This window comes from Ascidia mentula, chromosome 9 (assembly GCF_947561715.1).
Source record: "Ascidia mentula chromosome 9, kaAscMent1.1, whole genome shotgun sequence".
Taxonomy (NCBI): Eukaryota; Metazoa; Chordata; class Ascidiacea; order Phlebobranchia; family Ascidiidae; genus Ascidia; species Ascidia mentula.
In genome coordinates this window covers 13,936-27,610 of record NC_138574.1, presented here as the reverse complement: position 1 = coordinate 27,610, position 13,675 = coordinate 13,936, and the positions used below count along the sequence as shown (strand labels likewise).

The following is a 13,675-nucleotide window of genomic DNA, read 5'->3' as shown; positions in this document are numbered from 1 at the left end:
GCGTAACTTGAAATTATGTTGCCATTGTATGTCAACTTTACCATACACTCCATAACCACCACGCCATAAAACACATTAGCACTGCCACAATGGAACCCGATGTAATTGCTTGTGTGATGTAGATCTTCAACACCTTGTTCGTGCTTTTTAATTCGTCGAATACAGAACTACCTTTGTTCTTGTGTGGGAAAGGTTGATCGGGAATTTCCTCTCCAAGAAATTCACACAATGGTTTCCAACCCTGGGACACTTCGTATATCAACAGTTTGTCTTTCGGGGCTTTCTATTGGAAATATATTTTTCGAATTATGAAAGAATAAATTGATCTCACGTGATTCCGAGTCAACATATTGGTTTTATTGATATTTCAAGGTTTTTACCTGCTTTACGTAAGCGTTGTGCCTTCTGTACATGTTCTTGAGCAAGGTGTCGCTGAAAAGCGTCAACTTGTTGCTAGGGAAACTCGCGACGTCACCCATTAACTTGACTGCAAACATAAGTAATAGTGACGTATTTGGCATTCTTTGCCCACCAATATTGTGGAAACGCAAAGTTTTGCCAACAAAATATTTTAATTTCAGCAAACCGACGCATGCTTTATAATTTAGTTAATGAATCGGATATGAATTATTTATTGCCCGAAACACAAGGTAACTTACACATGTGGTATCGAAAGTTATTCCGGATTAAAACCGATGGTGAAAAGAATCCTGTAAACCAGACAAAAAAACTGTTGTTTAAAGTTTCCATTTGGTGACGGAAGCTTTTGTACCACTTGTCCTCGTCACGCTCTGTCAGAATAATCTGCAAGTTTCACGTGCTTATACTTTCTTTGTGAATAACAACGATTTCGGCATAGACAAATTAATTAAAAAAATAATAATAACTCCAACCTGTCAGTGACCTGTATAAAAAACCAAGGCCGATTAGCAGCAAATATTACGCGTGCCAGTAAACATGTGGTTCCTCTATAAAGTATTTTCCTGTCAATCAGTTTCCATATTTACTTCATAATGTTGAATATACACATGCTGCCAACAACAATATTTCGCAATTATGAAAGAGACGCTCCCGTTTTTTTGTTAACAAAGTTTAAAATTGACCTCCACAAATTACAGCTCAAAGTGACAAGTTTGCAATATACCTTCGCATCAGGAAACGCTTCATGAATTTGTTCCCAGAAATAAAATGATGGCATATCAGTCACCGCGTCAACTCCTTCGTACATAAGACGAAAATCTTCAACAGTTGAACCTTTCGTTATGATTTTCGTCCATTCTTTGTAATGATAATAACTGTGCTCAAGAAAGTCATAAGTGTTGTATCCAAGTATATGGAATGCCTCGCACAATGACTTAGTGCCAGTTTTCGAATAACCTGCGAGTATTACCTTCATGTTCAAAACTTTCCGCTGACTTAGGTTGAATTCAACTTCAGTATGTGAAGTTAGAGAGGAATCCTCGGTAATCGTTAACTTGACGTTTCCAGGAACTCGGCGGTGTTTGCTTGCCCAACACAAGCTTAACAGAAACATTGGGCATCAAACTTTGCAAATATTCGAAATTGTGTCGTTTAAAACAATTAGCGTCCAAGGAAAACCAGCTTTCGCTATTATAATGAGTTTAAGGTTTTTTTTTCTGTGTGCTGTCGCCAATGCATACTTTTTCTGTATTTCTACTAGACCAGGGCTTCCCAACCAGTGGGTCGTGACCCATAGTGTCCAATATGCAAGTCCAATATGCAAGCTCAAGATTCGCATTAATAGTAAATTGGATGTGTATACATTGTTTCTTTTCTCATTAAATTGTTTTTCATTCGTTTGGTCATATCTCATTGTGGGTCGCACAATAAAACTTGCATTAAAATTGGGCCGCGAACTGAAAAAGTTTGGGAAGCACTGTACTATTTTCACACTGGGATTTGAACCAAGGATATCCTGGCCCTATATCCCAAAAAGGTTTTCTTCCTGGTATATTGTTTGGGTGCTTGACCAATATTGCAATTGACCGCTCCGTTTTTGCGTGTCATTGTAGTATAATGTAAGTTCTCCCACTAGTGACGAGGAAATGTAACAAAGTGTTCCACTAGGTGGAGTAGTCGGTTTGCACCAGTTGGGTTTTCAAACGGAAAATTTCTGGTACAAACGACAATTTTTCCAGATGATTCAAATTTTAACTGATTTAAGAATTGGAATCGAAATTGCAAACAAGTGGGGGAAGTAGAATCCGATTATTCCGAAGTAGATGGATTGCTAAACTCGACCGAATCCAAATGTTGACACCGAATCCCACATTCAGTGTAACTTGGAATCGCGCGTTGTCATCAAGCACGATTATGACATTGCACTAAACAAACCATAGCGAATCCATGTCGTGAATATTGACATCAAAGTACAATAAACAATAGTTTCAATCTGCAAGTTTACCAGCTAATATTTATTATCTTTAGTGTCAAAGATTCAGGTCGTTTGTAAGAACTACATCAGAATATTTCAACAAATCAACAGGAAATCGCTATCCTTTTATGTGTTTATCAATACACTAACTTGTTAGTGGACATTTGAGCTGATTCAGTTGAGATACAAATTAATTGTACAAAAAACTGAATATGTGGAACAATCAGTTGACAATGAGTTTTGTTTGCTTCAATAAGTGATTGTGTGGTGACAAAGAATTCAATGTTAGTTTTTAAGGCTTGGGAGGATTTACCTTGTGACTTACGCGAATTGTACCTAATGGCAAGACGGTAAAACATTATTGACAGGCTGCAGTGGCATTTTTTAAGTTTTGAGCGCTTTAAATCCGATTAAAGCAGTCGCACCCATATGTTAGTAGAACTTTAAGTGATTAGAGGATTGTGATTGGAAATATAAACGATTGCACTTGGTGCGTTGCACTAAATTGTGGTGTAAGAAGGCTTGCATAACGCACCTTGTGCTGAAATGAAACATGTTTAGTTTTAATATCCTGCAACTGCATCAGCGTGGGAAGTATGGCACGTTCGCGTTAGTCATATGCACTGAGCGCTTGACACAGTTCAGCTTAGCGTAACAAAAGTACTTTTGTCGCACCAGGTAATAATTATACAATGTGATGCACTGCACCGCCATTTTCAACAATCGCAAAACTGTAAACCTTTTTGTTAGATAATAATAACTTGCTTTGTGTGGATTATGGAATTGTTAGAATGTGGATAATGTAATCATATACCACAACGTGACTTGTTGAGGGATAAATTGTGAATAAAATAGTGGAAATCTTTTGCTGAACATTTAAAAGCTATATTCTGTTTTTATTTTTTTAGCAACTTAATAAAGCTGTTGTACATTCGTACGAGGATCAATAGACGCGGTTAACTATTCTAACTTGTGACGTCACAAGTATGTTTACACGAAACTTGTTTCGACAGTAAAACGCGGACCCTTAGCTTGTGTTGACAAGTGCTGCTTAAAAGTCACAACCAGTTTGAAGAGTAAAGCCGCAACTGTCCATAATGCTTTCAGAAATAACTCATGAAACTACGTTTTCGTAATCGGCAAATCAGAACATAAAAAGGATTGGACAAGTACGCAAAATCTAAAGGTTGGATGTCATACAGGTTTAGCGGGAGAGAGTATTAATAGATGCTTTATAATAACTTTCAATACGTTGAATAGAAATATTCGTAACAATGGTTTCTTTAAACATGCGCGGTTAATTGTTTGAAGCATTGTTGGTGCAGTGACGAACAATGGTAGATAAGTTGTATGAGGTAATTGTAAAAATGCTTTCATTATTCAAAGCCCCTCTGGGTGCATTTAAATATTGCAGTAACTGAAAAACTTGCTAAACTTGAATCCGCTTAAGAATGCCTCTTATTCGACTGGAAAAGCCGACTTCACCAACAGGCAGGATTAGCAAAATTTGTTTGTAAACACAATGGAACGTTTTAACAGAAGCTGCGTGAGGTTGTTCAAACAAAACTTGATGAAAACCATGTCATGTCTTTCATGTTGCACACGTCAGAGCTAGCGGATAAAGTGTTTAAATATTTCTTGTATGTAAGCTTTAAAGTGTTTTGAGAATGTGGTAGATTAAAAAGAAGTCTCAAACATGTTAATTTTCAAATGTCGGAAAGTAACGGTCTATTGCCTTTTACCAATGATAAGTAAAATCTGCTGTTTTTTTGACATACCATCACCAACCTACGGGTGGTAACGATGGATCGGCGTTTGAGAGGATAATCCTCAGCTAGACTCACACGAAACGAGATTTGTTAATGATGATTGATCTTCGTTTCTTACTTTTCAATCACGTAAAAACGTCCGTGAAAGTTTTTTGGCGCAGCTAACCAAGTCTTAAACTTTTCAACCACAAAAACTACTGAGCGTGCTAATTTACTTATGTTATCTGTTTTTTTTTACAAAAAAATCGTTCACATACGCTTTCATAATTGCCCTCAGTGCAGTAGGGGTCAAGGTTAATGACTCACTTTCCTGTGTAAAATCGTTCGATGGCGTCACCAAACCAATATCTAAATATTATGTAAATATGTGAAGAAACGAATTTAAAAATATATTTAGGAGCCGAGTCATCCTAAACGTTGGTTAGTTGGTGTATTGACTTCTTTAAACGTGACTTTCGACAACCAGTGGATACTTGGTAGGTTTAAGAACAGGAAACAATGCCCATTACAACGTCACCAGAGACATGCATAACTTTTCCTGAGAGTAACCAAGTTGGAATTGAAGACAAGTAGCAACGTGAGTCAGTCTTCAATCACTGAAAATTCTCTTGTTTCTGTCAAAATGCTCGTTTATGTTTGATTTTTCTGTTTTGTTGCTGTTTTACCTTAAAATTGGTATTTATTGCGGCGAGTTGTCAGGAATGCTTCAGACATAGCATTAAAGTTTCGGATTAAAACCGCATCGCGGCGGTCACCGTTGCTTCGGGCAATTTGCACAGAGGAATGTTTAATAGCGTGGTGGAACATATTCAACAACTGCGCCTGCCGCATTCTGTGCGCTGATTGATGGAAGGGCGTTATTAGGGCAAAAGGTTAAAGTGAAATAATCCCCATGGGCTGCATGAGTTCTGTGGACATTTCCTAAATCGTTTTACCGCTGTGGGAGCAATAGATTGTAACCATGCAGATGAGTTCCAGAGAAACCGTATTTGTCCTCGTGGCATCAGTTCACCAATGATGGCAAAAGTTTCAGGAAATCTTATACTTACTGAAAGTTTAGAGATAGTTTTTAATTCACGCTTCTATTGTAAAGATGTCATAACTAGGCTGTCCAGGCCGCCGTTAATTTCCACAAACAAATGCACATCGCACAAGCTTGCCAAGAAGTGTTGGCTTTGACCTTGAGGTGTGCAAAGCTTACACGCGTGTTGTGCCAATATGTTATTTTGGGCGTTCGGTAACTTTTCGTCACATCCAAATAAATTTAATTAGGAAGTTTTAGATCTGAGCGTTCTTTGGTGGTCAATGCAGTTGAACGCAGCTCCAAGTAAAAATACACACTAAACTAAGCTTGTGGCGATAAACCGTGTCGAAGGTTGCTACGCTTGGGTGCACCGGGAAGAATTAACAGTTGTGCTACGCTTTGCTACACTTAAACCCGTATAACGTTTTGTGATATTTAGAAAAGGTTCTTCTGTGCCGCACGTTTGAAGATACTTTGTTTGAATCCAACCGTTTTTGTTGGGTCGTTTCGAATATACCTGTTTACATGGCGACAATTCATTGAAACGATTCTTCTTGTTGTTTCCGGATGCAGAATCGTGTCCTGATTGAAATGGTAAAAGGTAGTAAGGTTAAACTTTGTGGGGATATTTTAGTGGAGATTGGTTTATTGTTTTCTCGTACGAGACAGCTATTAATGGTTGATAGGATGTTTGAAAACGCCGATTTGCTTAGAGTTGGAAAAGTTCTAATACAGGAAGATGTTGAAAGTTGGAAAACCAAGTCATAGAGTGTCTCTGCTTTGTACCACTGCTCAGCTGAAAGGTTTGAAAACGCGCTTCCCGCTTGTTTGTGTAATTGAGCATTTAGTTCTGGTGTTAATCCTTTGGCCAAAATATTCTGGACCAAATATCATCCGGGTTAGATTTTTACATTAGCGTATTCCGCAGAGAAACTATAAAATGCTTCACATAAGCAAAGTCGTCTAAGAGTCACACCAAGCTGCACTAATGAGACCTTCTAGGTGGCTATATATGTCTGCAGCTAACAGAAATTATAAAATAAGTTGCCTAATATATTCACCCTGTAACGAGATAGTGACCAAGAAAACTGCGTTGTGAGTTTAAGAATAAAAGAATAATTTAAGGGGTGAAATTTAATTAAGAATGCACCATGCAAATCGGATGCCGATATTTTAGGGTACGTGTTTGCGATACGAGTAAAACAATCAGTAAAATATATCCTGTGTAAAGTTAGTTCGCTTGTGAGATATCAGGAAACCAATGGAGGTTTGTGTGTTAAGCAAGCAGCTTCTCTGGAAAATTTGCAATTGTTTCCGTTTCAAGGACGCCCGGTACAAGCGAAATAGCACTTTACTGGGTATAATGTTACCAAACGTCGAGATAACCTTTGTAGCTGGGGGCGTTTGGGATCTCATGTTACGTTGATCCACGTTACACATATTCGTGGACATAGTGGGGAGTTTCTGCGACGATTCTTTGTGTGACCCCCAGAGTCAGGCTTGCAGCCCGTATTAGTGCTCAATGAAATAAGTCAAGGTAATTAACCCACAGTACGCCATTTAGCTCACAGTCATAAAATAAATCTCTTTCAATCCGCTCTATGTGGTTGGTACAGACGGGTTCACTTTTCGTGAGTTATGTAACACCTTATATGGGCTTTGTTCCTTGCCTGCTGTACTTGCACCATGACGAAGGGTAGCTTTGCACTAAAAAAACAAGTTGTGTTCGCTATCAACATTCTTGTTGCAACCCAAATTGCCAAGTCATGTGGGATCATGCGTAAAACGAGACAATGCAGGTACTTGGTAACACAATTCGCTGCGACATGCAGCAAAATCTATGAGAAATGCCTACGGTTTTAACCTAAACCCATTTTGCGCAGAAAACGACAGTTTCACACTTATTGCTGGTTGAGTTTTGTCTGTATATAATTTCTGTCCGAAACAAATTTAGTGCAACATTTATTTTGTGTTTATTGTGTCGGTGACGTAAGGCAGAATTTTAGGGTTGACAAATTGGCTGCAATAACGCGCACGTGGTATTAGAGGTTGGACGACCTGCTTCGTGTTCGGTTGTAAAACATTCTCCGCCCTTCGACCTTTTTGTTTAAATCCATTGTGTGGAAAGTTAGAAGTTGTTCGGCATCTTTCGATTTGCCTTCAAGCAGTTAGCGCCGAGAAAAAGGTTACCATCGTGTAATTGATTACTTGACATTTTCTGTACGAGAAATTTCATGTTCAAACATTACTGTCTGTAGTAGGCAGCGAGGAGTTATTTGTTGTAGATAACTTTGCTACGAATCGGTGTCTTGTCGCTTTGGCGATTAATTTCAGGCTTACACAAATTATTCTCAATCGCATAAATAATATTCACGGTTGAAAGGATTCTCAAAACTTTTTCAAAATAAGAAAATAATTTTGTTTCAACAGGAAAACCCTCGCGGAGTATAATTGCTCGAGTTTTTTGTGGTAGGGCATTGCAGATAGTTACGCTTGGCTGCGCTTCAAGTCTTCTGTAATTCAAGTAAAGCTCTTTGTTACCGAGAAGAATTGACAGATGTAAAGGATTTTTCAGCTGGTATTCGAGGAATTGCTGATGGGGCGTTTTTTCTTTCGAGAATCTTTGTGTTTAGTTCTCTTGCAGTTTGCTCGTCAGCTAATGAGTAAAACTACTCGAATTTAACAAGACTTAAATTTATTTTAGGTTTTGTCCAATTGTCAACAAATATTTTATTTGAACCTTAACATTTTAGCTTAAACCAGTATATTATTTCATAAATACTTAACCTTCGAAACTTAACAGAAAGTTTCCGCATGTGAGTTTGGGACGGAGATTTATAAGAAGTAAGACTGAGAAAAAGTTTTTGGTTGGTGGGAATTAGTGAAGAAAGGCGAGCCGTAATTACAGCTGGCTTTTACCGCTAAGGAATTTTTGCCGGCATTTGTGAATAGTCTCGTATTTTTTCGGCAGGAAGCAAAGTGCTTGGAATCTTGGGCTGGGTTTAAACTTGCGGTGTAACTTGTTGTCGTTCAAAACTCCGTAATTTTGCTGAAAATATATTGGTTTGATGCAAAGTCAGAAGGTTATTTTTGTGCTTTAGAAAATAGGAAATCTTCATCAATTTAATTAATTCCGAAAAAACAAAATGAACATCATGATTCTTGTTGTGTTGTCATTCCTGGGTGAGTATTGTCATTCTATTCTGGTGGAATTTGCTTCGTCTGTAATTCCTTAAATTTTGTTTTATTTCAGGGCTTTGTAGCGGCGTTGAATGGGGGTATGAAGGACCTCATGGTAAGAAGATTATTTTCACAATTTAACAACTTGAAACAAATATTTTCACCACGTTACGCAGGGCCATCACATTGGGCGGCTGATTATGAAGATTGTGCTTTGTTATCCCAATCTCCAATCCACATCACTCACAACGACACAATATTAGATGAAAAACTTGGCTTGTTCAAACATTCCATGTTCACATCTCCTCCTGCTTCAATGAATATTGTCAACAACGGCCACACACGTAAGTTTCCCCCACGTATAACGCTGTACAAAATGTAACCGGTTCAAACGATGTTCGTTTGTTTAGTTCAAGTGAATTTCGACGGCGGTTACGTCATCTCAGACTCGTCTGTGCTTCCTGCAGATTACAAGGTATCATAACAATTGCTCATATTAAGTCAGTGTTGTGAACATATGTTGGATTAGATATAATAATAAAACCATTAAACCCCCCCAGGCTGGACAGTTTCACCTCCACTGGGCGGCGGAAAACAGCAACCACGGCGCCGAACATGAATTGGATTCAACTCATTATTTCGCCGAACTCCACATTGTTCATCACCAGACAAGTTACGCAACGATTGGAGACGCCGTCCATGTTGACCAGGGATTGGCTGTTGTCGGGGTTTTCATTGAAGTAAGCGAAATCTCTGCTTTGTTCATGACATTCGATAAAAGTTAAAACATTACAGGCTACAAGCCACGAGGACAACTTGGAGTTTGAGCGACTTCTCACTCCCAACACAACATTGGAGGGACAAAATTATACTTACTCCAACCGGTTTGCACTTGAAAGGCTTCTGCCACATAACTTGTTTTACTACAGATACCAGTAAGTGGGTGTTTAACACAACCAACAAATCATAACTTTCGACAAAACAAAATCAATTTGCTTGCAGAGGTTCTCTCACAACGCCACCTTGTGCTGAAAGTGTTGTCTGGTCTGTTATAAGGGAACCAATTCGCATCTCACCTTCCCAAGTATGAGCGAACAATAAGATATCACATGTTTAGTTTACACCTTTCTCTGTCAGCAGTTTTTGTAGTTGTTAATTCGACTTTTTTTGTGAGGAAATAAATCTGATTGTTTGACTTTCCAGAAACTGAGGCTCCAACGAGGATTGCTTGGACATTTTTCCAACGGAACCGTTACCAACATTGGGGACAACTTCCGTCCAGTGCAACCGCTAAACGGACGAGTTGTCACAAGACCTGTGGATTGTAATTCGTCCACCACAACTTTTCCAACTTTGCACGTCATCATATTTGCTTTCATGACGCTCTTTGGCTCCCTCTTGTAACTGTAATTATCCTACAGAGTTGAGAATGAATTTGCTTAACAATCACAAATGACTTACAGTATAGTAATAGCTAACCGAGTAATTGTACATATTTGCATTGTATTTTTGCTTTGACACAATATAGGCAACTTTCAATTTAAGAATGTCTAAACTCTCGTATCATTGAAGCTTTGTTCAACGAAACGGTGTTGTTATTAAATTATGCGTATGTTATTCGCATCTACTTACTGTTGTAGACAAAAGAGTTGCCTTAGCTAGGGTTAGTACAGTGATACTTGTCTTGTTAAAGTTTTTCGTCACAACCAAATAATTTTAAACAAAAAGTTGTAGATCTGAGCGTTCTTTGGTGGTCAATGCAGTTGAACGCAGCTCCAAGAAAAAATACACACTAAACTAAGCTTGTGGCGATAAACCGTGTCGAAGGTTGCTACGCTTGGGTGCACTGCAAGTCTTTTGTAGTTCAAGTAAAGCTCTTTGTTACCGAGAAGAATTGACAGACGTGCTACGCTTTGCTGCACTTAAACCCGTATAACGTTTTGTGATATTTAGAAAAGGTTCTTCTGTGCCGCACTTTGAAGATACTTTGTTTGAATCCAACCGTTTTTGTTGGGTCGTTTCGAATATACCTGTTTACATGGCGACAATTCATTGAAACGATTCTTCTTGTTGTTTCCGGACGAGAAATCGTGTCCTGATTGTAATGGTGAAAGTTAGTAAGGATAACTTTGTGGGAATATTTTAGTGGAGGTTGGTTTCCTGTTTTCTTGTGCGAGGCAGCTATTAATGGTTGATAGGATGTGTGAAAACGGCGATTAGCTTTGTTTGTGGAATATTTGATATCTCCGCATATTTAGAGTTGGAAAAATTCCAATATGGGAGGATGTTTAGATGTTGGAAAACCAAGTCATAGAGCGTCTCTGCTTTGTTACACTGCTCAGCTGAAAGGTTTGAAAACGTGCTTCCGCTTGTTTGTATAATTGAGCATTTAGTTCTGGTGTTAATCCTTCGGTAAAAATATCCTGGAACTCGTGTCGCGTTTCTATACCGGATGCCAATCGCCACATCCGGGTTACATTTTTGCATTAGCGTATTCCGCAGAAAAACTATAAAACACGTTACATAAGCAAAGTCGTCTAAGAGTCACACAAAGGTACACTGATAAGACCTTCTAGGTCTATGTAGCCTTGTTTACATGAAATGGTTTGCGAGCGAGCTTGCGCCGTTGAACCATGAAAACAAACAGACCATAACGAGCGAGCTTCGGTCCTCAATTTACATGCTCTGATGTTTTTGCAAAATGGGGTTTGTAGTGAAATGACTGTTGTAGTTCATGATCATTAAAAACGATGCCGGTTGAGAAAAGTATTTGCTTTTGTTACATCCTGGTGCAAAGCATTCTCTAAGCCGAAGATTTGGGCGACCTTTTCCTGGGCAAAGGTAATTGTTTGCTTGGAATGACTGGAGTTCGGGACGGAGTCTCACAAGACATAAGTAGGATAAAAAAGTTTTTGGTTGGTGGGAATTAGTGAAGAAAGGCAAGTCGTAATTACAACTGGCTTTTACCGCTAAGGAATTTTTGCCAGGATTTGTGACATATTGGTTTGATGCAAAGTCAGAAGGTTAAATTTGTGCTTTAGAAAATAGGAAATCTTGATCAATTCAATTAATTCCGAAAAAAACAAAATGAACATCATGATTCTTGTTGTGTTGTCATTCCTGGGTGAGTATTGTCATTCTATTCTGGTGGAATTTGCTTCGTCTGTAATTCCTTAAATTTTGTTTTATTTCAGGGCTTTGTAGCGGCGTTGAATGGGGGTATGAAGGACCTCATGGTAAGAAGATTATTTCCACAATTTAACAACTTGAAACAAATATTTTCACCACGTTACGCAGGGCCATCACATTGGGCGGCTAATTATGAAGATTGTGCTTTGTCATCCCAATCTCCAATCCACATCACTCACAACGACACAATATTAGATGAAAAACTTGGCTTGTTCAAACATTCCATGTTCACATCTCCTCCTGCTTCAATGAATATTGTCAACAACGGCCACACACGTAAGTTCCCCCCACGTATAACGCTGTACAAAATGTAACCGGTTCAAACGATGTTCGTTTGTTTAGTTCAAGTGAATTTCGACGGCGGTTACGTCATCTCAGACTCGTCTGTGCTTCCTGCAGATTACAAGGTATCATAACAATTGCTCATATTAAGCCCGTGTTGTGGAAATATGTTGGATTAGATGTAATAATAAAACCATAAAACCCCCCAGGCTGGACAGTTTCACCTCCACTGGGCGGCGGAAAACAGCAACCACGGCGCCGAACATGAATTGGATTCAACTCATTATTTCGCCGAACTCCACATTGTTCATCACCAGACAAGTTACGCAACGATTGGAGACGCCGTCCATGTTGACCAGGGATTGGCTGTTGTCGGGGTTTTTATTGAAGTAAGCGAAATCTCTGCTTTGTTCATGACATTTGATAAAAGTTAAAACATTACAGGCTACAAGCCATGAAGACAACTTGGAGTTTGAGCGACTTCTCACTCCCAACACAACATTGGAGGGACAAAATTATACTTACTCCAACCGGTTTGCACTTGAAAGGCTTCTACCACATAACTTGTTTTACTACAGATACCAGTAAGTGGGTGTGAATACAACCAACAAATTATAACTTTCGACAAAACAAAATCAATTTACTTGCAGGGGTTCGCTCACAACGCCACCTTGTGCTGAAAGTGTTGTCTGGTCTGTTATAAGGGAACCAATTCGCATCTCACCTTCCCAAGTATGAGCGAACAATAAGATATCACATGTTTAGTTGACACCTTTCTCTGTCAGCAGTTTTTGTAATTGTTAATTCGACTTTTTTTGTGAGGAAATAAATCTGATTGTTTGACTTTCCAGAAACTGAGGCTCCAACGAGGATTGCTTGGACATTTTTCCAACGGAACCGTTACCAACATTGGGGACAACTTCCGTCCAGTGCAACCGCTAAACGGACGAGTTGTCACAAGACCTGTGGATTGTAATTCGTCCACCACAACTTTTCCAACTTTGCACGTCATCATATTTGCTTTCATGACGCTCTTTGGCTCCCTCTTGTAACTGTAATTATCCTACAGAGTTGAGAATGAATTTGCTTAACAATCACAAATGACTTACAGTATAGTAATAGCTAACCGAGTAATTGTACATATTTGCATTGTATTTTTGCTTTGACACAATATAGGCAACTTTCAATTTAAGAATGTCTAAACTCTACAATGCTACAACCTTGCGCCGGGAGAGAAACTAGTGTGTAACTGTAAAGCAGTGATACCAGATGATTTTAATGCATCGTGTTTTTAAACAACCACAACCCCATTAATTTTGTCCCGTTTTTGTTTACTTTCTGTTGCACCCACTTTATTTTTTTTTGTTTTCTTGTGTTAATTTTATAATGGCGTCGTATTTAAAGATATGTACCCTTAATGTTAACGGCCTTGGCCAAGCCCCCAAGAGAAAAGCCCTGTTCCGGTACCTTTCCTCTTTAAACTTTGACATTTTTTGCCTTCAAGAAACTCATTCTACCCCCCAAACCGAATCCCTGTGGAAGTCCGAATGGACTTCTGGCCCCATCCTCTTAAACTCGACACCTCTAAAAGGCCCAGCCTGCGGGGGTGTCGCAGTTCTTCTAAACTCCTACAATCTTCGAATTCTTAACTCCGTTTCTGACTCTGACGGTCGCATCATTGCGGCCGACATTTCAACCCTGACCCACACCTTTCACTTAGTTAATATATACGCACCCTCTGGCACAAATCACTACATACTCAATAATAAATTCTTCGATTCTCTCTACCCCTACATTTCTTCTACCCATCCCATTGTTTGTACTGGTGACTTTAAC

The 13,675-nt window shown here is 39.0% G+C and overlaps 3 protein-coding genes across 4 annotated transcripts; 2 read left to right on the top strand and 1 right to left on the bottom strand.

Moving 5' to 3' along the window:
• Positions 1-36: 36 nt before the first annotated feature.
• LOC145913684 (uncharacterized) lies at positions 37-1,396 on the bottom strand. Its single transcript, XM_083001428.1, has 4 exons — positions 1,145-1,396; positions 660-804; positions 381-487; positions 37-283 (listed from the first exon to the last, which is right to left on the bottom strand). The coding sequence occupies exons 1-4, from the start codon at positions 1,394-1,396 to the stop codon at positions 38-40; spliced, it is 750 nt and encodes a 249-aa protein (XP_082857554.1). The 3' UTR covers position 37.
• Positions 1,397-8,252: 6,856 nt separating this feature from the next.
• On the top strand, positions 8,253-11,307 carry LOC145913559 (carbonic anhydrase-like). Its single transcript, XM_083001273.1, has 8 exons — positions 8,253-8,371; positions 8,442-8,483; positions 8,545-8,712; positions 8,779-8,843; positions 8,929-9,108; positions 9,164-9,303; positions 9,371-9,452; positions 9,572-11,307. Exons 1-8 carry the CDS (start codon positions 8,335-8,337, stop codon positions 9,770-9,772), a joined length of 915 nt encoding a protein of 304 aa, XP_082857399.1. The 5' UTR covers positions 8,253-8,334; the 3' UTR covers positions 9,773-11,307.
• On the top strand, positions 11,062-13,186 carry LOC145913560 (carbonic anhydrase-like). 2 transcript variants are annotated; one of them, XM_083001275.1, is made up of 9 exons: positions 11,062-11,209; positions 11,410-11,492; positions 11,563-11,604; positions 11,666-11,833; positions 11,900-11,964; positions 12,049-12,228; positions 12,284-12,423; positions 12,490-12,571; positions 12,691-13,186. In XM_083001275.1, exons 2-9 carry the CDS (start codon positions 11,456-11,458, stop codon positions 12,889-12,891), a joined length of 915 nt encoding a protein of 304 aa, XP_082857401.1. In that variant the 5' UTR covers positions 11,062-11,209; positions 11,410-11,455; the 3' UTR covers positions 12,892-13,186. The 2 variants fall into 2 exon arrangements, with proteins under 2 accessions (XP_082857401.1, XP_082857400.1); XM_083001274.1 differs by having other exon boundaries at positions 11,173-11,307.
• The last annotated feature ends 489 nt before the right edge of the window (positions 13,187-13,675 follow it).